The sequence below is a fragment of the Cheilinus undulatus genome, linkage group 5 (genome assembly GCF_018320785.1).
Source record: "Cheilinus undulatus linkage group 5, ASM1832078v1, whole genome shotgun sequence".
Lineage (NCBI taxonomy): Eukaryota > Metazoa > Chordata > Actinopteri > Labriformes > Labridae > Cheilinus > Cheilinus undulatus.
This window is the reverse complement of record NC_054869.1, coordinates 54,091,847-54,115,074: the sequence shown is the minus strand read 5'-3', so window position 1 is coordinate 54,115,074 and position 23,228 is coordinate 54,091,847. Positions and strand designations below refer to the sequence as shown.

General features: G+C 40.1%; 1 protein-coding gene across 1 annotated transcript; it reads left to right on the top strand.

The window, feature by feature from the left end:
* Window positions 1-266: 266 nt before the first annotated feature.
* On the top strand, window positions 267-22,150 carry paqr3a (progestin and adipoQ receptor family member IIIa). Its single transcript, XM_041786651.1, has 8 exons — window positions 267-411; window positions 4,033-4,258; window positions 4,527-4,689; window positions 7,461-7,616; window positions 19,169-19,366; window positions 19,520-19,610; window positions 19,910-20,090; window positions 21,290-22,150. The coding sequence occupies exons 1-7, from the start codon at window positions 351-353 to the stop codon at window positions 20,050-20,052; spliced, it is 1,038 nt and encodes a 345-aa protein (XP_041642585.1). The 5' UTR covers window positions 267-350; the 3' UTR covers window positions 20,053-20,090; window positions 21,290-22,150.
* The last annotated feature ends 1,078 nt before the right edge of the window (window positions 22,151-23,228 follow it).

The window sequence follows — 23,228 nt, the reverse complement described above, 5'->3', positions numbered from 1 at the left end:
AGACTGTTTATGGGAATCTTAGGAAGAAAAGAGCAAGGGGAAAATGAATAAATAATAATTAGATAAAAAAAACAACAACAACAAAGAAAAAGTACAAGGGGTCAGGATAAGTCAAATTTTTCTATAGCAGTTTGCCTGGATTATTATAGTGCTTCAGGCAATTAATTAATGAATTCATAGAGGGGTAAATGTTAAAAACAGAGTTTTATTTTGTAGTCTTTTTACTCAGGCAGGCGTCGGGCACACACCGCGGGGTCCTCCTCGGTGACGTCACTGGTGATTTGGAAGATGTCTAGCTGAAACTTAAACCCCTGCGTTGTTTTTAAGTTACTATGAATAAATGTTGACAGATGCGGAGTTCGTATTTTAAGCCTGAAAATGGCTCAAACTGCTCGTATACCAAACTAAAAGGTGAGTTTGGTTTTTAATTATTTAGCTCTAAACAAAGCGGCTTAGTTATCGGGTCTGTTAGCCTCTGAGCTAGCCTCTAACTTAGCCTGTAATTAGCCACCAGCTGACAACCTGCTTTGAACTAGCTCAGTATTAAAAAATAATCTGTTTAAAGATTTATTTTTATCCGGATAGACCCGATTTACAGAGGCTATCAACTAGGGTATCTCAGTGGGGATGTCTGGCCAATTGTAGCTCCCAGAGACGGACCGTTATGTCAATAAAATCACAACTTTGTGGTTGTTGTTGAACTGCAGGTGTCATGGTTTAACTGGTAGCCTGAGACTTTCGGGGCTATACGTCTACCTCTGACGTTGTGAGAACCGCCAGTAAAACAGAAAATGTCCTGAGAACTAACTATTGGTTCGTTTGTGTCATTAATTACGTTTATGACGTCAGGTATCTACGTTTGAATTTAAAGTACACAAAAGATGTCACCAGATAACACGGTCACTCGTTTCACCTTAACACCGTTCTCTATGGCTCAGTATCAACTGTGGAACAGTGCAATGAATGACTGATCGTATGATGTTTCTGAAGATTTGAGTTTAAATACTAAATATTGTTTGAAAATTTTGTTTTAAAATTTAGTATCAAGGTCAGAAAAATACAAATAATAATACAAATGATTGTATAATAATGATAATAACAAGAAAAGCCAAATTTGTTGGTAAATATTTATCATTCTTTGTCTATAGTCCATTTATAGTAGAGCTGTAGATGTCAGCTGTAAATATCAGCCTACATCTGCTGTAAATATCAGCCTACATCAGCTGTAAATATCAGCCTACATCAGCTGTAAATATCAGTCTACATCAGCTGTAAATATCAGCCTACATCTGCTGTAAATATCAGCCTACATCAGCTGTAAATATCAGCCTACATCAGCTGTAAATATCAGCCTACATCAGCTGTAAATATCAGCCTACATCAGCTGTAAATATCAGCCTATATCAGCTGTAAATATCAGCCTACATCAGCTGTAAATATCAGCCTACATCAGCTGTAAATATCAGCCTATATCAGCTGTAAATATCAGCCTACATCAGCTGTAAATATCAGCCTACATCAGCTGTAAATATCAGCCTACATCAGCTGTAAATATCAGCCTATATCAGCTGTAAATATCAGCCTACATCAGCTGTAAATATCAGCCTACATCAGCTGTAAATATCAGCCTACATCAGCTGTAAATATCAGCCTACATCAGCTGTAAATATCAGCCTACATCAGCTGTAAATATCAGCCTACATCAGCTGTAAATATCAGTCTACATCTGCTGTAAATATCAGCCTACATCTGCTGTAAATATCAGTCTACATCAGCTGTAAATATCAGTCTACATCAGCTGTAAATATCAGCCTACATCAGCTGTAAATATCAGTCTACATCTGCTGTAAATATCAGCCTACATCAGCTGTAAATATCAGCCTACATCAGCTGTAAATATCAGCCTATATCAGCTGTAAATATCAGCCTACATCTGCTGTAATGTAATGATAATGGCAAGAAAAGCCATATGTGTCGGTATATGTTTATCATGCTTTGTCTATAGTCTGTTTACAGTAGAGGACATAGAACATGACATTGGGGTTGTCACCTTTGTTTGGCCAAGGCACACCTCACATCAGGCCAAGATCTCAACGTCCACCATATCCATAACAATACAGCCCGTTTGAAAGCTGTTACAGTGGTGGTAGTTGTAGTAACAGTCTGTGGTTGTACCAATTACCATGACACACCTAGACTTGTCTCGAGGTGCATCAGTGTGCCACTGCTATACGGCTTGAGAAACACCAGTTAAAGCAGTTGGCCATGCTGAGTGCTGCTTTGTTTGAGAAGACCCCTATTTAAAGTTGAAGCATTAACTGGACTGGATGTGGGTCTAGCTCAGTGATACTCAACGTGTGGCTCTTTTGTGATTATTTGTGGCTCTTTTATGTCGTAATTTTAAAGAGGGGGTATTATACTTTTCCGGTTTTTAAAACATAAACATAAAGTAACAGTGTTGGGTGTCCATACTCCACGTATGCAAATTTTCAAACCGCAAGATAAACGTATGCGGCAGTAATCTTAGAATTAGCGTGTAAACTGATGAAAACTGTTCATTGAAAATCTCTCTGAGATTCTCCCGAGACGAGATTTCAAGGGAGTGAATTGATGAGGTCATCGCAACAGGATCTCCTGACTGGTTCGTGGTTCGTCCGTGCTTCCGGCAAAGCAGAACAGATCGCCCCCACAAGGCCTTTTAGCCATTTAGTAACACAGTAATTAAACACTTAACAAACAGATACGTCCTTCGCTGCTGCTGGTTTTCTTCCCCCTCTCTCTCCAAACTATCAGGGTCAGACTCCGGGTCTAACACGTACGGACGTATATCAAAATTCGCCATATTTTACCCAGTCGGACCGGTTCATTCAAAGTTTTCAACTACTAGCGTAACAACATTAGCCACATTGGAGGGGGCGGGCACAAAACATTGAGTCCTGCCGCCAGCCAGGCTCCGGAAAATCGGCCAATCGGAGGAAAGCAGGTCCGTGGAGCGGGGGGTGTTAAAGAGACAGCAGCAAAAACGAAGCGTTTCAGACAGAGGTTAAAATAAGGGTTTTTCAGGATGCCAGTGTGAGAAACATGAGGAGTTTTTTGAGCTGTAAACCATGTGACGCTACTATGTGGCTATCAGAGAGATGGTGTAAAGCCTTGAAAAAAAAGTTATAATACCCCCACTTTTATCAATTAGTCCCCCAGAAAACCTCAAAAAAGGGAAACTTTTCTGCCATTTTAACCATTCTTTGCCACTTGTTACCCATATGAGCTATCTTTTGCCATTAAACACCCCATTTTTTCCTATTTTTTGGCCATTTTGTAACTTCTTTTTGCCACTTTTTCCCCGTTTTTTCCACTGTTATCCCATTTTTGCACTTTCTCACAGTTTTTTGCCCCCACTTTTTGCCCATTTAAGCTACCTTTTGCCATTCAATACCACTTTTTTCCCCCATTTTTTGCCTATTTTTACAACTTTTTTGCCACTTTTTGACAATTTGCCATTTTTCATCCAAATAAGCTACCTTGTGTCATTAAATACCACTTTTTTCCTTTTTTTCCTAAAATTTGTCTCTTCATTTTGCCACTTTTTACCATTTTTGCCCTTTTTCACATTTTTTCCCACTTCTTGCCCATTTATGCTACACTTTGCATTACATACCACTTGTTTTCTAATTTGCCATTCTTGACTGCTTTTTGCCCATTTTAGTCACTTTTCATTCTTTTTTTTCATGATTTTCCCACTTTTGACCATTTTTTCCACCTGTAACTCATTCTGTTTGTCACTTCTCACCCGTTTTGCTACTTTTTGACTACTTTTCCCCATTTTCTCTTCAATTTTCACTTCTTTTCAACCGGTTTTGTTGCCTTTTGACCATTTTTACCACCTATAACTTATTTGTATTGCTACTTCAAGCTGTTTTTGCCACCTTTCACCGCTTAGATTGTGGCTTTTGCAAAGGTATTTTTCAACAGTTTGGCTGTTTGGTTGAGCAGGGTTGAGTAACAGTGGTCTTACTCCTTATTTTTTATCCTCAGGGGTGACTAAAGCGTCCTCCTACGGTCCAGCCATGCCTCAGAAAGTCCCAAAGAGCAGCCAGACTTCTCACTACATCGAGCTGGGAGGGTACCAGTACTGGCCCGTTCTTGTTCCTCGAGGAATCAGACTGTATACCTATGAACAGATCCCCACATTCCTGAGGGAGAACCCATACATCACGGACGGATACAGGGCCTACCTGCCCTCCAGACTCTGCATCAGAAGGTGAGACAAGCACGCTTTAAAGGAGGTGGTGATTGAGAAAATGTAAAATACAATTCTGCTAACGGCTGCATGAATGTGGCTCAGATAATCAGTAAACTTGGGATTGTTTGATGGTTGCTTCCTGTATTTACTTTTCTAAATTCCCTTTTTAGTATTCAAATCAGATCCAAATAGTGTTTTCTTCTTTCTTGATCTCTCTGTTTAAATGTGAGCATGCAGACAAGAACTGAAACCTAGACCATGACTTAAAGGTCCATGTCTTCTGCAGCCTCTTCATCCTGTCCAATGAGACGGTGAATATCTGGAGCCATCTCTTGGGCTTCCTGCTCTTCTTCTGCATCGGCGTGTACAACATGTCACTGGTGCTGCCGGCCTTTGGTGCATCGAGAGAGGACTACGTTATCTACTGCATCGTACTCTTCTGCTTCCAGGTAAAGGACCGAATGTTAGATATTTACTTAGTCTCAGGCTCCTTAAATGTAGTGCTCCAAACTGTTGTTTCACATTGTTTCAGATAGCTTTTTAGCTCTGTTTTGGCCACAGTGAATGTTGTTTTGGTTTTATCACAGTAATACAAAATAATCAGTCAGTATCATTCAGATTCTGTTCAGCAAGAATAGGAACATTAAGTGCTGGGAGCACTCAGTGTGCTTTAAAGGGAGGGTAAGTGTGCTCCATTCAATACACATTGGCTACACAAGCACGTTAGAGCATGACTGTCCTGTCTCTATGATTGTGAGAGGCTAAAATACTAATCTATAGAAACTCAGTTAATCTCCCACATTAATCAATCATATCAAAAAGGACTGAAACTTGAAGAAAAGATGGCTTTTCTTCTATCAGGTAGGCATCTGGGAGAGAGGAATAAATACGTAAAAATGCTGGCTAATGCCTGAACACTTCCTTAAATGCAGAAAAATACTGGTGAAACTGCAGTGTTGAAATGTTGCAGGAGTTTCCCTGTGCACAGTTGATGGGAGAAAAATGTAAACAATGGTGGAGATGAGACTGGTTCTAAGAGCTGATGGTCTTATTTTGTACGTCCACATCCAGATAGACAGTAAATAGCATCTTCATCACAGAGTTTAAAAACTCTTCAGAATAGCGTGACAGACAAACCCACAGACCTGACATTTAAGCCAGCTCCACCACATCACATGTCTGAACTGTAGCCAGCAGGTGTGCCACTCTTGAGCTGGTCCAGGTTCCTGAGCTTGTCCGGGCTGCTTCTTGTCCCTGTCTGTTTCTACACTGAGCATGGTCCTCTTCATGAAACAAACCAAGTCTAAACATGCAGTCTATGCGTGCACAACCCAGCTTCAGTCATGTTTTAAAGGGAGACATTTGTCTAAATTGCACAAACACATTTAGGTAATTTCCACCACGCAGTCCGGCTCAGTTCGGTGCGGTGCGGCACTTATTTTTTTGCGTTTCCATAGAGCAAAAGTTGGAAAGGGTCCCAAAAAAAACAACCCGTACCGTACCGTCCCGCTCCGTAGGGAAGAAACACGGAAGTCTGCGCTGTGAGAAGCAGGCAAAAAACGGTAGAAAACGGATTAATATCTGCCTAAATGGGAAATATTTGGACTTGACGGAGGTCGAAACTGTTTCCTAATGTATGGATATTGATATCTGGCCACAAAGCAAGTTTCCTGACGTTTATCTGGACCTGATTTTAAGAACACGAAGCAGAGCCTGAAGGCTCACATCAGCCTGGTCTATCCATGATGGATGAGAAACTAAATTAATGCTGAAGTTTTATGAATACGAAGCCTTAAAACAGTTCTTTCTCTTCTGTAACTAGTTATTAATCTGCTTCTTACATTAGGTGACCTGTGAAAACATCGCTCTGTGGTTGTTGAACATGTTTGTAAAATTTCAGGCTGCAGACTATTTTAAAACGAGATAAGTGCACCTCGGATTTCTGACTTAATTTAGCTTGATTTTAACACCAGCTGAACTTTTCCTATATTTTTAATGCAGCAAATTCTCACAGTACAGCTCAAACGTTCATATTTAGTGGTATAAACTGGTCTAGACTAGATATATTCACATATTAACGTAGCGCTACGACTCAAACCGTCTCTGTACACGTATTCCATCAGCTATGGAGCTGCATTGACAGCGGTTAACATCATTAAAATGTAGTTATTTTTTAAAAAGCACTTTCAGCTGAAGTAAAGCTGTTTACTGCTTATCCAGACTGATTTCTGTCACTCATCTTTTCTACAACTCTGCGGGTGGACCAGCAAACTCACGCTGCATGTGACTTCACATTCATCACCTTTACAGCCCGCCCACCCAGTGAGGGCACGGGTGTCTGTGGAAACGCAAACTATTTTTGGGTTTAGCGTACCAAACCGAACTGAATCAAACTGGACCCCCTGATGGAAACACGGCTATTGCCAGTGTTGTAACAAACCCTCACTCCTCTGCAGCGCTAGGCAGATGTCTGCTGAAGTCTTCTGCAGCTTTTAATAATTAAAGACGATAAATGACCCAATATTAAGCATCTAGGGCTTGTGTTGTTCCTGTGGTATCGGACATGTATCTAGCATATATTTTTATTTTTACTGGTATCATACACACTTTTAAAATCCTGGTTTCATGGAAAACTTTGCAGATATAGTTAATTTTATTTAGTCAAAGTTTGATAAATGTGTTTAAAGATAAAAAATGAGCTCACATGCAGGCAGATTTTCAGAAATAATTCTCACAATCTGTCGTTCAGTTAATAATAAATACACCAAGGATTGGTATTGAAAATATTTTGCTGGTGTTTATTTTGATCCAAGGTTACCTCGGCAGGTTCCATTGAACATCATGTTTGGGTTCCAGGGTCACTTACAGCTCGCTTCTCCTTGTGTTGTGCTGATTTCAAATTGGCCAAATCTGTTGGATTTGAATATGTGGCGATTTCCTGGTGTTACCTTAATCCGAGTGTCTGCGGTGGGACATCAGACCTCCTCCCAAACATTGGCAGTTCTCTTCAACAAATGAAGGAGAATCGCTCCAGCACTTGGCCAGTCTGAGCCGAACACTTGAGTCTTCAGGTCCAAATTTTTAAAAAATCAGAATTTAGAGATGGAACACGTTCGGACACCTCTCATAAAATCATAAATATTTTTATTCTTGATATCTGGTTCTTCATATCACATCTTCTCTGTTGTTAAACTCCACCCCCCTTTCCTCGTCTCCTCAGCTGTGCATGCTGTGCTCCGTGGGTTATCACGTCTTCTGCTGCCATCGCTCCGAGAAGACGAGTCGCCGCTGGATGGCTCTGGACTATGCCGGGGTCTCCATCGGCATCCTGGGCTGCTACGTCCCCGGGGTCTTCTACACCTTCTACTGCAACAATGTGAGTTTGACAACACGACAACAACATGAAGCATGTGTTTACAGCTGCTTTCAGACAGTTAGAATAATGACTCTGAGTCAGCTCTGCTCGAAAGGTTGGCTAAAGCCCACCCAGAGCAAAGATTCACTGTGTAATGGGACCGTTTTAAAACTGAGCTGTTTCAGCTCCAATCCAGTCCAGTCATGCTGGCTGACAACAGTTCTTTATTTTTTAAACCTGATAATCAATAATGCTTTAATTTACCCACACTGCTATCAAGTCAAGGGGTTCTCTGGTATACCGTAAATTCATCATATCACTGGTGCAAAACATACATCAGTCTTTATAACAAGGAACATAAACTCATAAATATCAGCATTGTGCATCAAGTTAAAACCAAAATATGGTTCTTTGACTGTCAGCACTTACTGGCAGCTGAGAAGTAGACCTGCTGAGGAAACGTCGGTCCTGTGAGTTAAAAAATAAATATCAGTCTATATCAGCTGCAAATATCAGTCTATTTCAGCTGCAAATATCAGTCTATATCAGCTGTAAATATCAGTCTATATCAGCTGTAAATATCAGTCTATATCAGCTGTCAATATCAGTCTATATCAGCCATAAATATCAGCCTATATCAGCTGCAAATATCAGTCTACATCAGCTGTAAATATCAGTCTATATCAGCCATAAATATCGGTCTATATCAACTGTAAATATCAGACTATATCAGCTGTCAGTATCAGTCTATATCAACCGTTAATATCAGTCTACATCAGCTGCAAATATCAGTCTATAACAGCTGCAAATATCAGTCTATATCACCCGTTAATATCAGTCTACATCAGCTGTAAATATCAGTCTACATCAGCTGTAAATATCAGTCTATATCAGCTGTCAGTATCAGTCCATATCAGCTGTAAATATCAGTCTATATCAGCCGTTGATATCAGTCTACATCAGCTGCAAATATCAGTCTATAACAGCTGCCAATATCAGTCTCTATCAGCCATTAATATCAGTCTACATCAGCTGTAAATATCAGTCTATATCAGCTGTCAGTATCAGTCTATATCAGCTGTAAATATCAGTCTATATCAACCGTTAATATCAGTCTACATCAGCTGCAAATATCAGTCTACATCAGCTGTAAATATCAGTCTATATCAGCTGTCAGTATCAGTCTATATCAGCTGTAAATATCAGTCTATATCACCCGTTAATATCAGTCTACATCAGCTGTAAATATCAGTCTATATCAGCTGTCAGTATCAGTCTATATCAGCTGTAAATATCAGTCTATATCAACCGTTAATATCAGTCTACATCAGCTGCAAATATCAGTCTATAACAGCTGCAAATATCAGTCTATATCACCCGTTAATATCAGTCTACATCAGCTGTAAATATCAGTCTATATCAGCTGTGAGTATCAGTCCATATCAGCTGTTAATATCAGTCTATATCAGCCGTTGATATCAGTCTACATCAGCTGCAAATATCAGTCTATAACAGCTGCCAATATCAGTCTCTATCAGCCGTTAATATCAGTCTATATCAGCTGCAAATATCAGTCTATATCAGCTGCAAATATCAGTCTACATCAGCTGTAAATATCAGTCTACATCAGCTGTAAATATCAGTCTATATCAGCTGTCAGTATCAGTCCATATCAGCTGTAAATATCAGTCTATATCAGCCGTTGATATCAGTCTACATCAGCTGCAAATATCAGTCTATAACAGCTGCCAATATCAGTCTCTATCAGCCGTTAATATCAGTCTACATCAGCTGCAAATATCAGTCTATATCAGCTGCAAATATCAGTCTACATCAGCTGTAAATATCAGTCTATATCAGCCGTTGATATCAGTCTACATCAGCTGCAAATATCAGTCTATAACAGCTGCAAATATGAGTCTCTACCACCCGTAATATCAGTCTACATCAGCTGCAAATATCAGTCTATAACAGCTGCAAATATCAGTCTATATCAGAGTAGGGCCATTCATTCAGCCCATTGGTGAAAATATGATTTACTGCATCTTGTGGAGTTGCTGAACACACTGTAAATCATCATAAAGGGAGTGTTTTTTTACAACTTTCTACCTCTTTGGGACTCTCATAAGCAGATGTAGGATTATATTTTGTGGATTTATATTCTGTAATTTACATTATATAACTTCAACCACAAAGACATCTGTAAATACATGCTTCCCCCATATATCGATGCTACCTCCGTCCCCTGTCGCTGCAGCCTCTCACACATGAACTGCTGACATTTTAAAGCTAACTCCATGACATTCAGCTCCTGGTATTTCCTCACTTATCCTCTCACACATGGACCTCACAGCAGGAGGTTCTCTGTGTCAGACATGCTCTCACAGCTCATAACACTCTGGTCTAGGTGGAGGTGATGGGGGTGGGCTTTCTTTGTGTTTCTAGCCGAGCAGAAAACCTGCATCACCCTGTGTATTCACACCAGACTTTAATGATCCTCTCAGGGACATGTAGGTGTCACTGATAGAAGATGGCAGGAATACAGAGGAAGGAAATATTGGCATGAAGGAGTCAGTGCAGATGTTCCTGGTCCTCCTGCTGGTCAGTACGCTCTGATGTGGTATCAGCTATCAGTATTTACCATCAATCGCTACGTGCTTCATTTTAACTTAGAATAACTTTCAGTTGTTCAGTATTATTGGCAAGGCTTGACATTTACACCTGCCAACCAGCCAAATGCAGGTAGATTTCAACAGTGGCCCTAACTAGCCACAATGGCAGGTTGAATTTATCAGAGTCACAACTTCTGCTTCACCAGGGGCTTTCATGCTGCATACTAACGTCAAATAAACGCCACACACACATTTACTGACACGCGCGCTGATGTGTTGGTAATGTAGACTGAAGGCTTCTGTCTGTTCAGGGGAAACGTTTCTGAATGTTGGAGGATAAACACAGACCTGAACTTTCTCCTTCTCCTCTCTGTCCATGGAGGATCAGTGCCGTTTGTGTGTGTGTGTGTGGGGGGGGGGGCTCCAGTTGGGAGTCTGTACTCGTGCAGCCAGGATGTTCAGGGTGTCAAATATAGTTTGATTATTACTCCTCTATATTATCTGTTTGTTTAGGGCAACCTAAATGATCAAACCTCCGCAGAGGCGGGCATTATTTAAGTGTTATTAAAACCTTTGACACATTTATATGTGGGGTTTATTACAGTTTGCCGTATATCAATAATTAACGGATGTAAAAGATGAGAGAAACTTTGAAACTTTGAAGAAGTTCACTGAGGCGGTGAGAAACAGAGGCAGAAGGATAAATGTCTGTAGCTGAGAACTTAGGAGTCAAAATTAGACTGATTAGGGATTTTTTAAATTTTGCTTCTACTATAAAACAAGTGCCAGGAAGTGACACAGAGTCCCACAGCAATGCTGCCTCAGAGCAATCTTTAGAGGTGGAGGATTTTCCCCTCCAGAGTCCCCTGAAGCAGAATGTGGAGTGGTGGTGGACCGTGGTGGTCCTGAGCACTTCCTGTTTGGGCCGTTGGCTCCAGCATCGGAGTTATTAAAGCCGAAGCAGTGCAGGTGCAGGAGAGGATGGGAGTGGTCTTTGAATGGATGGGAGTGGTCTCTGAATGGATGGGCGTGGTCTCTGGATGGATGGGAGTGGTCTCTGAATGGATGGGAGTGGTCTCTGGATGGATGGGAGTGGTCTCTGGATGGATGGGAGTGGACTCTGAATGGATGGGAGTGGTCTCTGAATGGATGGGAGTGGACTCTGAATGGATGGGAGTGGTCTCTGAATGGATGGGAGTGGACTCTGAATGGATGGGAGTGGACTCTGAATGGATGGGAGTGGTCTCTGAATGGATGGGAGTGGACTCTGAATGGATGGGAGTGGACTCTGAATGGATGGGAGTGGACTCTGAATTATGTAGATTTGAAATGGAAGTAGGCGGAGCTTAAATCAGTTGACTATAGAGTTGATGGGATCAACACTGATGTGACGTTTAAAGGCTAAAAATCTGAGATTAAATGTCAAATTAATGAGTTCAAAATGTCAAAACAAAAAGCTAAATGTCAAATAGCGTTTGTAACAGGCAAATCTATAAAATAGAAAGTCGTGTTAAAGGTCAAAATATAAGATAAAATTTGAAATCTTGAGTTTAAAAGGTTAAATTTTGAGTTAGATTTTTAAATTGAAAGTCTTTAAGGTTAAAAAGTTTGTTAAAAGTCAAAGTTAGGAGTTTAAAAGGTCATGAGATAAAAAAAATTAAAAGTTTAATTCAGAATTGTGAGATGCAAAAACTAAAAAATATGAAATGAAAACACAAATTTTTTTTTTTTTTCCATGTCCTGATTTTTTATCTTATTATTTTTACGTTTTCAGATTTTTGTGACTTAACCAGGAAAAAGCTGATACAGGCTGATATTTACAGCTCAAGCACAAACAACTTTTTTCTTTATTATTATTGAAATTAGCTGATAAAACACTACAAATATGCTCAAAAAGCATAATCTTTACACATTTTATTAAGCTTACCTCTTCACTGAGAAGATTTTATATTGATGCCATCATCGATTCTTCTCAGTGATTCCTTCCTGAATTTTCTTCTTGTTAAAAGTAAGCTATAAAGGTTTTCACAGTTTTACTGAGTCTCTCTCTGAACACTGAAGCAGACGTCTGTGAGTCAGTGACAAACTCTCTTCAGTCACTGTGATAATAATCCACTTAGAGAACTAGAAATGTTAAACATTAAGTGTTGAGGAGGAGAACATGCTAAAGTATACAAAAATTCTCTTTTTTGTTGAAAATGTCTCAGTTCAAACAAACTGCTCTCTGGATCTTCAACCTCTGAACTAGAATTAGAAAACATTACTGCTGCTCCTTTATTAAAACCTCAGAACGGTGCTCTTTAAAATGTGTTTTGCCATGTAAATTAAGTGTGTTAGTTACAAATAAAACCTACAGTGGGCATTGGATTGCTATTTGAAGGGCAGTTGCAGTTTTTCTTTTTTTTTTTTTTTTTTTTTTTTACTATTAATTTTGGATTAAACACATTTTTTCACTCTTCCAGCAGATCAAGCCCAAAGTTTCCAAAGAGCAGCTGAAACCACAGACACCCAGCAGCACTTCATCTTCTTTGTCTTCAAGAACATCATTTATCTATTCCCATGCGAAAATAGCTGCTTTAATTCCTGTTATAGTATCTTCAGCCACAGTTATAGTAAAACTGTTAGACAAACTCCACAGGCACACCTAGATTTTCCTCAAGGCACGTCAGTGTTCCTTGCCACACCGTTTGAGAACCACTGCCATGGAATAAATATAAACTGGTCTCTGGATCAGTGTTTCGTAGACTAAAACTATGACTAAAAATGTTCGTCAACAGCCTTTTTTCCATGACAAAAACTAGACTAGACTATTTGCTTGAATTGCTGATTGCTTTTCTGTTTGATTTTAATCTTCTGTAAAGCACATTGAGTTTACACCTGTATGAAATGTGCTGTACAAATAAAGTTGAATTGAAATGAATTAAAACTATAATGGGTAGAAAAGGCTAAAATGTGACTAAAACTAAAAGACATATCATCTAAATACTAAGACTAAAATTAAAAATAGCTGCCAAAATTAACACTGCTCTGGATCCTCGATCTCTGGACGTATAAAAATAAATTGAAACAACAGTTCTTGTGCAAACAGATGCATGCCTTGCATGAAATCACTGTTCAACAGACTGTGCACGTCATGCTGATCATGTCATTTTTTGAGAAATGAAGCTGCACTTTGAGCCGCTTCAGCCCATTTTTGTGACTGTCCACCATGTTTACTTCATCTTCTCTGACTGCCTCAATGTGAAGGCAGGAGAGGAATGGAGATTTAATGTAAATGATGACGATAGTTTGAACCAGCTGGAACTGGTTCTCTGTTCTGAATTCCGACACCCATCCCTACCTCTTTAGGTAGGGAGTGTTTTATGAATCAGGAATCAGTTTGAATGGAAAATTGGTTCTGAATTGAATCATGATTTAAAGGTTCACATCTGTAATAGGGCTGAGCAATTAATCACAAATTAGATTAACTCGCAATATGGCCTTCTGCAATTTTTAAATAGCAGAGGGTGCAACATTATAATATTTTATTGACCTGAAATTTGTCAAAATACCAGTTAAGAAATGTTTTTGCAGCAGAGATGTAATCCATTACATATCATGCCATATTTTTAGAATATTGTACAAAAATCCTATTTTAGTTAATTTTGTATGTTTTTCTTACTAAATATGAGAATTATAAATAAAAAAATTATCATTCCTTTTAATACTACAGTTCATATCCAATTTGCAAAATGAGTCCAAATCATCACAATAAGATATTTTTTCAAAATTGTTCAGCCCTAGTTCAATCTAATATTCTGTGGTCATAGTATAGAATACATTTTTGCTTTTTTTTGTAAGAAAATGCATGAGAAAAGAAACTTAGGAAATAACTGCATATTAAATCGTAATATTGGGTAAAAAAAATTCATATTTAGATTATTTTCTCAAATCGTTCAGCCCTAATCTCTAACCCATGTGGCGATAATATTGTGCATTCTTAGTGCGTTAAGGTGTCTTTTTTACCTTTGACTCACTCGTTTTAAGTTGAAGATGATTAAGGCTGGTTCCACACCAGGGAAAGTCTAGATCGAAGTACACCTGACCCCACAGTCTGGTTCTTTTGTTCGGTTTTAACACAGCTCTACTGTAGAATAATAAAAACATCCATGGTAGCAGGACTGAGCTTAAACTGACGTTGACCTCAGCGTCATGGCCGTCGCTTCTTGGTGGAGTTATAAACCAACCACATCCATGACTGTGGTGTTCCCAGACACAGACCCATGTTCCTGATGTGACAGCAGAGCAGGAGGGCTGGGTCTGTGAGCCGTTACACCTGGAACAATATGAAACAGTCAGGATGTAAGTGAAGCCCTCTCCAAAACTCAAATCAGCGTCTGTTATCAGGATAACTCTGCGTGCTCGCTGCTTTTTCTCTCTCTGGTAAAGCTTTCAGAGTCAAACGGGTCATTTTGGTTGAGTTCTTCACAATAAGAGTCCAGAGTTGAAATGCAGACTTTGCATTTTGGCCTCAGCCACGCTCTAATTTTTGGCTCTTTTGTGATAAGTGGCTTTTTTAAGTCTTATTTGAAAAAATTATTCCTCCAGAAAACCTTAAAAACAGGGAAACTGTTGTGCCCTTTTTTACCCTTTTTTCCACTTTTCACCCATTTAAGCTACCTTTTGCCATTAAATACCTCCTTTTCCTACTTTTTTGCCTATTTTGACACTTTTTGAAAAACTTTTTACCCATTTCTTTGTCACTTTTGTCCGATTTTTGCCCCTTTTCCATATTTTTTCTCCCCATTTTCACCCATTTAAGCTACCTTGTGTCATTAAATACCACTTTTTTCATAGTTTTTGCCAATTTTAGCCATTTCTTGTTGCCACTTTTATCCAAATTTTTCCCATTTCCACCATTTTTGTTGCCATTTTTCACCCGTTTAAGCTACCTGTTGCCAATAAATACCACTTCCTTCCTCTTTTTTTGCCATTAAATATCACTTCTTTCCTAGATTGTGCACATTTTAGTCACTTTAATCCCCTTTTCACAAATTTTCTCCCAATTTTCACCCATTTAAGTGACCTTTTGTCATTAAATACCAATTTTTTCCTATAGATTGTGTCCATTTTAGCCACTTTTATCTCACTTTTTGCCACTCTTGACTGCTTTTGCCCATTTTAGTCACTTTTCACTCATTTTTTTTTGCCACATTTGGACCATTTTATGTCACCTATAATTCATTTTTTGTCATTTCTCCCCCATTTTTTGCTACTTTCGGACCCCTTTTCCACTTTTTGTCACCATTCTCAGCCCTTTTCACCATTTTTTCTCCCAATTTTCACCCATTTAAGCAACCTTTTGTCATTAAATACCAATCTTTTCTTTAGATTGTGCCCATTTTAGCCACTTTTATCCCATTTTTGCCCCTTTTCACCATTTTTGTTGCTTTTTGACAATTTTTGCCACCTTTAACTTGTTGTTACTGTACTTCAAGCTGATTTTGCTTCACCTCTTAGATTGTGGCTCTTGCAAAGGTATTCTTCAACAGTTTGGCTCTTTGGTTGAGTAACGCTGCTTTAGACGGTTCTCTTATTTGGTTTAAAGTCTGTCTGTTGACCGGTCGTTCCTATGAAGCGTTTGTACTTTCTGATATTTTTGGTCGTGGAAATAGCAGATGGTGTGATTTAAAACATGTGGTATCATAAATATTGAGAGGCCGTCTTCTGCTGATGTAGAGATGGATGCTCATATCGTTGATGGTTCGAGGCCGGCGACGTCTACTTCCTGTAAGGATCATGTAAATGTGTCTGTGTGTGCTGATCTCAGGAGGATTTCAGCTCTCCTCGTCAGTAATTGAATAAATGTGAAGAGCGGCCTCCGTCTGGCTCCGCTCATTGACTCATTGTTCCCGGTGAAGAAGCAACACGACACCTTTGCTGCTCGCCGTTTGGAAACCCGCCTCTGATGACACAAGCCTGTTCAGCTCCTTCTTCCAGCCGCCCACCACCGTCTTATTTTCCTGTTTTTTCATCCTCAAGTATTTGGCTGAGCTCCGCACTGTTCGCTTTCCCCCGCACGTTGGACGCCTCGGCTTATTTTGCCCCCAGAACGCAGATGAAATCTGCTCCAGCCCAAACCAGATGGCTGCGTTCACGGAGCGGTCCGTCACTCCTGTTCCCCACCATATGACGTTCGCAAGTCTGGGAGCCGTCTCAGCGTAGGGCCCCCCCGTCCCCCGTCCCCGCCAAGACTCGGGCTCTGCTTCTGGGTGGCTCCTCTCCTGCGGCACGCCAAGTCCCTGAAGGAAAAGTGCTTTTATATTTAGCCGCTCAGCCTCGACTCGGTGAGCGTTTTACAGACGCAGATTTTGGAGGAGAGAGAACACGGAGTCTGTGAGGAGGAGAGCTTAAAAAATTGGCTGCAGCAGAGCGGGGCCTTGTTCTGGGTGCAAATTTATTCACTGTGAAATTCAGCAGGACTCGTTAGAAGAGGACGTGTGACTGGACGGAGGCCTACACGCACACACGGAGACAGAAGGGACGGAGACGAGCCCGTCCAGACTGCGAACACTCTCGAGTTTCACAAACAGCCAGCTCGCCGTTTAGCTTTAATATCAGCATGATGATGATGAGGAAACAGAAGGAGGCTGTTTGAAACACATGAACACATCTTTGCTTCAAGTTTGCTTTTTTCCATGTGTGCAAATTTAAAAATCAAGACCCCACAAGGTGGATGTGAGACCACCTGAGAGGGTGTTTCAGTCAGAGGAGTGGAAATGATGGACAGCCAAAGTTATGGGCCTCTAAAAATCAGATTTAGTCATCTGAATCATCTTTCTTCATTTGTTAAGGGTCTAAATCCTTTTAAGAATATGAAAAATGCTCACCACAGCTCTCCACAGGTCAAAGTTAACCCTATGAATAGCCTCTTATTCTTTAATGACTTCAGTTAAAGGTGGTTTCACATTAATGAAGCAGGCCTGAAGTACCAGGTGATCCACATAGAGAGGCGAGTTTAGACTCAGTCCATCTGTGCTGATAGACGGTGGACTAAACCGTGCTCGAGTACGGGGGTGGCCAGAGGTGTGACGGCTCCTGCATTGTTAGTGTGTGTCTTTCTGTCTCAGGTACCTGGAAGCTACCTGCTATGCTACCTGGGCCCCATAGCTCCGCCCAGGCTCTCAAGCTACTTCCTGTCCATCTCACTCTATCTCAGCCACGCCCACACCTGCCCCATTCTTTTCATTCAATCTTTAATGTGTTTTGGTGTGCATTTATGAGTTACTAGAACTTTTTTGATCTTACCCTAACTGTTTCCCATCCCTACTTTTGTTGTCGTTTCCCATGAGGCGTGCTGAGACGGTGAGTAGGGCTGTAGATTTGGCGCTAATCTAGGGATGTGCACCGTCAGCCCGCTACTCGTTTAATATCAGATCTCTGTGTTGTTAAACCAGAATTACGAGTCGGTTAAACTGTCGTGTTAGTCCGCTCTGATTCATCTTTATAGAAAGTCTTAGCTCTGATCATGTGACTCAGCATTACTCACGCTTTTTCTCATCTCAACGGACGTTTCTCACTGCTGCCACCTGCTGGTAGGTCATTGGTCCCCTAACTTCTCTGCTGGGACCTCCCTCTGAAGATGAAAACATTTACAGGCCCCCTACTCCTCACTGTGCACATCAACATGCAAAAATATCAGTCACTATTATTGCCAATAATTTACCATTTTTGATTTTAGCACAAAATAAACACCAGATTTTCTTGAAATACAAAAAAACATCACTAAAACCTCCTGGAACATTTTAAAATTCAGCCTTGTCTTTAAACAAGATTTTTTTTTCTGACCAAAGATGATGCCCAATATTGGCACAAATTCCTCAAAATTTCAAGGAAACTACCAAAAATTTCTATGAAAAATTCTTCACCATATGTTTTAAAGTTTGCCATAGAACATACCCAAAAAGATTATGTAAATGTTCCTCATATGTTTCTTTTAAAATTATTCATAAAGCCTAAATTTTAAATTTAGAAAATCCACAAAAATTCCATGTTAATTCCTTATTTTTTAAATCTCCCAAAGTCCATCCATCCATTTTCTTTACCACTCATTCCATTCTGGGTCGTGGGGGCAGGAGCCTATCCCAGCTGTCATTGGGTGAGAGGCGGGGTACACCCTGGACTGATCGCCAGTCAATCGCAGGGCTGACACAGAGACAGACAACCAGGCACACTCACACTCACACCTAGGGCCAGCTTTAGAGTCACCAGTTAACCTAACGAGCGTGTTTTTGGTGGTGGGAGGAAGCCGGAGTACCTGGAGAGAACCCACACATGCACGGGGAGAACATGCAAACTCCACACAGAAAGGCCCAGACCAGGAAGGGAACCAGGGACCCTCTTACTGTGAGGTAACAGTGCTAACCCCTGCGCCACCGTGCAGCCCACCTCCCAAAATCTAAAACCAAATTCCCCAAATGTACTGATATTGCCCAAGATTCCATGAAAATTCCCCCAAACATCCTAACAAATTCCCTAAAATTTTCATAAATTCTTAAATACAGAGGACACCCGCCTCCAAATTCCCAATCAAATTTCCAGAGCTAAAAAAAATCCCAAGTTTCCTTGAATACTTAAAATTTCGACAACCACCAAATTAACAAAAAAATACCAGAAAGTTGACTGGTGGTAGCAGCAGATACGGATATTTCTACCCACACTAACAGCTGATGTACAGACTGTGAATGTTTAAATTTATCAGATAAACTTTGACATCTCTGTAGTTTATAAAAATGACAAACTGTAAACCATCTGTTATTTCTGTTAAACTTGCTAAACATGAAAAATCACTACACCCTGTTTTCATCCCCATTTCTTACACAGCATCCCAACTTTTTAGGAAACAGCTTGTAAGTGTAATAATCTCTGTGAATGTGTGTGTTGAAAGGCCTGTGTTGACCTCTGACCCCTGTGTCTCTGCAGTACTGGCGTCAGGTGTACCTGGTGACCGTGTTGGCGATGACTCTGGCGGTCTTCTTCGCTCAGATTCACCCTCACTACCTGAGCAAACAGTGGAAGCAGCTCCGCTCGCTCATCTTCGTCTGCGTGGCCGGCTACGGCCTCGTCCCCACTGTGCACTGGATCTGCCTCACGGGGGGGTTCTCCTCCGACCTCGTCCAGGTGAGTATGGATGCTGTTACCATGGTAACAATGCTGCTACCATCCCGTCTCTGGGGATGATGTAATACTCAGTATAAATGAATCAGAAACATCTGCACAGCTCTCTAACCCGACATGGTGAAATGTCCTGATATCTCCCGTTCGTCTCCTCAGATGTTCGTTCCTCGGATTCTGGGCATGTACTGCATCGCTGTCTTAGCTCTCATCTTCTATGTTTCAAAGGTTCCTGAACGCTACTTCCCAGGTCAGACTTGATTTCACATTCCCCTTTTCTGTCAGGCTGATAGGCTTGTTCCTGGTCAGAGAATGGCCGGACCAATCAGCATCATTAGAGGAGAAAGAGGCGGAGCAGGTTTACTTAAAGTGACTGCAAGCCTGTAACTGCTGAAGCGATTAGTGCTGATGCAGCTAATTTACAAATGTAGTTAAAGGAAAAAGAATTGAAAGGTGTCATTAAAACTTTGATAACTGTAGATGAGAAATGCTCCTTTTATTGCAGACAGTTGTTTTTAATGTCTTTGATCCTCCTCCTCTCGTCTCCAGGTCAGCTGAACTACCTGGGCTCCAGCCACCAGGTGTGGCACCTGCTGCTCGTTCTCATGTTTTATTGGTGGCACCAGTCCACATGTTGCATCATGGCATACCGACACAGCCAGCCATGCCCCGACGCCCCCCAGCACGCCTAAAACACGGATCTGCAGGCCGGGACCATCACTGTTGGACTGTGAGCAAAGATTTGTTCTATTTATCAACATTTAAAGCTTTATTATAAATCTTTATTTACCTTTCTACTGATGATCAGAGCACACAGCTGCATCTCTCTGCAATCTTTTATTCCCACTCTCTTTAACCCTCTGCTACCTCTTGTGCCAAAAATGCACACTTCGTTGATATATATTTTTTTAAACTTTGTCCTCTTTCATAATTAATATTATCATGTATTGTAGTTTTTGTTCATTTTTGCACACTTTTCAAAATTCTGTCCCAGCCACAACAACCAGCCCAACATAAATAAAGTTTTTTTATAGCGTTAATGTTCCTGCTGTGTAAAAGTCCCCACTGAAACCCATTCAAACCACTTCATTAGATCCATACGCCATTAAGGCATGAATCATGCATGTTCTGGTTTCTGGGCTTCATTTGAGAGTTGGGGCTTTACATTTGCACCTGGACCATTTTTTACCCTGTGACGTCTCTTTTACCATTTATGGGCGAGGGCAGGAAGTCCATGTTTTTCCACCAGATTTCAGTGTTATACTGCCCTCTGCTCCCCTTCTCACTAACTCTCTAAGGTTTTGTTGAAGTGCAGATCAGTGTGTGAGTCTGTGAGTGTGTCTGTGCAATACTCAAAAAATAAGTTCTCTCATTTTCATGTAGTAACCTGCAAAAAAAAACATTTTTTGTGTATTTTGCATCTAAAAATGGAGTGACATCATCAATGAAACATGGCATTTAAAGGGTTAAAAAATTAAAATGAATGAGTATTTGACATTTATGGTTAGGGCTGACCTTAAATGAGAAAAATATAATTTAATAACAGTAAAACAATTTTGAAATGTATGATATTTATAACATGATTTAAAGGTGTGTATTTATGCACAGAAGGGTGAAAAACGTGAGTATTTTAGAATAACTGACCTCAACAAAAAACTAATAATGCATTTTAACCGATGATGCTACTAATCAATGACATATGCCAGGCTGCAATCATCCATGAATAAGTTATTCACTTTCAGTGTAGTAAAATGAAAAAAAGTGAAATGAGGAAAAAAATTAAACAATTAAAAATAAACTAATATAACTTTTTTTTTTTTTACAGTAATAACAACCCTGTGCATTTTTCTTCACACTAGGAGGAAAATTTGGCAGCAACTTGTAGAGGTACCAGAAAGTTAATCAATGTTTGTTTATCTCTCTCTTCAGGCTGGTGATTGGCTGCAAATTTCCCATCATGCACTGCTGCACAGCTGGTGCCCCATCGTCTAACCATCAATCTCAGCTTCATCTCAGAGCGACTCACTCTTCCTCAGTCTTCCCACTCCAGCAGAGTCTGTGAGCAGCAGACGGACCGGTAGCGCAGTAGGGTAGGGATTTTTAAACAAAAAGACTTTTAAACGTTTGTAGAAATGTTCACCGCATCGACTCCAAACACTGGAAGTCTGCAGGAGAACGATGGAAGCATCCTCATCTCAGACACAGCAGCAAGAAAAAGTTACACATAATAATATGTATTTAATATATATCATAAAAACAAACTTCCACTCCTCTTCTATGTGATAAATGAAAGAGTCTGTAAGTGCCTGTTACTGAAGCGTCTTTTATAAATGGTCATATTATCCCTTAAAAACAGCTGTATTGTTACTAGCCTGTTAATGTCTTAAAGAGACAAATGAAATGTTTTCACTCCTTTATATCTTTTATTTTGAAAGGACACTGAAAGGCAAATATTACTCCTCATATTAGCATGGTTCTGGTCAGTCAGATACCATGTAGTACCACTTGGTACCAGATACTGTATCATTGTGTCCTTTAAAGCAGTGGTTCTCAACCTTTTCAGCCCAGGACCCCAAAAATAAAGGTGCAAGAGACTGGGGACCCCCACTGGACCTGAAGGTGGTTGAACACAGCCATGCACAATCTAGGATCTTGGGCAGACAAGGCGGCCCATAAGGGGGGATAAAGGGGAGAGCTTTAACCTGAAAAATAAACACTCTTAGCGAAGAAGCAAGTATATTTTTTTATTCATTTGTGTGGTAGATAGCCATTAAAAATGGGTTCAAATCTTTTTTGTTAAAAACAGAAATAAAATGGGTTAATAATGGCAAAAAATGGTGGAAAAGCTGGTGAAATTGGATTTTAAAAGTAGCAGACATTGGTTAGAAGTGGCAAAAATGTGATTAAATTGGCAAAAAAATAAGCAAAAAGTGGCAAAATTGGTTAAAGTGGCAAAAATGGGCATAGATAGTGGTAAGGGGAAATAAAATGTGGCTGAATTGACTTTAAATTGGCAAAAATGGGTGGAAAATTTGGTGAAATGGGATGAAAAATTAATATCAAATGGCAAAAAGCGTTAACTAAGAGAAAAATGGGCAGAAATGGGTTAAACTGGTAAAATTGAGCAAATCACATAGTGAAATGTCGTTCAAAATGGGTGTAAAATGTGGTAAAAGTGGTTAATAGAGGCAATAATGGGTGTAAAGTGGCATGACTTGGTTTAGAAGTGGCAAAAACAGGCAGAAGAAAGTGTTGGAAACGGTTTGAAATCTGAAAAATGGGTTTTAAGTGGCAAAAATGTGTTAAAATGGGGCAAACATTGGTGGGAAAAGTGATAAAAATGAGTTTAAATTTTGCAAAAGTGGCAACAGTGTAATTTAAAAAATATTCTTAGTTTCTTTCAGGCATCTGGTGACCCCCTCTCAGTGTCTCATGACCCCAAATGGGGTCCCGACCCCAAGGTTGAGAACCACAGCTTTAAAGAATGTTTATGATGACATGAGGGAGAAAAGCTGTTAAAGATGCACCGTTAACCCCTTACCTGGTGTCTATTTGGCCTCCGTTCATTCGGATTAGCATGTAGAGATACTAAACCCCGGTCAGAGAGCCACAGAGATTTTAGGATCAGAGGAGGGACAGAGAATTCAGATATCGTCTCTGAAGAGTGGTAATGTTGAGTTTGTCTAAAAGACTCCTGTCTTTAACTGAGCTTCTAAAATCTGGAACAGACCAGGTTTATCTCTGTGTTCACTGAGCGTTTTAGTCTCCTCGTCTGAAGATGCTTCTAGTTCATCCTGATGAAAACGGCAGAATCATTTAGCTCTAACATGATCCATGTTTGGATGTTAAAAGCAAAGAAGCTCAGACC

Bases quoted from the DNA above. Each gene is read 5' to 3' on its own strand.
- paqr3a (XM_041786651.1), top strand. From the start codon at position 351: ATGCGGAGTTCGTATTTTAAGCCTGAAAATGGCTCAAACTGCTCGTAT. The intron at 412-4,032 runs GTGAGTTTGGTT...TTTTATCCTCAG, and splicing joins CTCGTATACCAAACTAAAAG to GGGTGACTAAAGCGTCCTCC. The intron at 19,367-19,519 runs GTGAGTATGGAT...TCGTCTCCTCAG, and splicing joins TCTCCTCCGACCTCGTCCAG to ATGTTCGTTCCTCGGATTCT.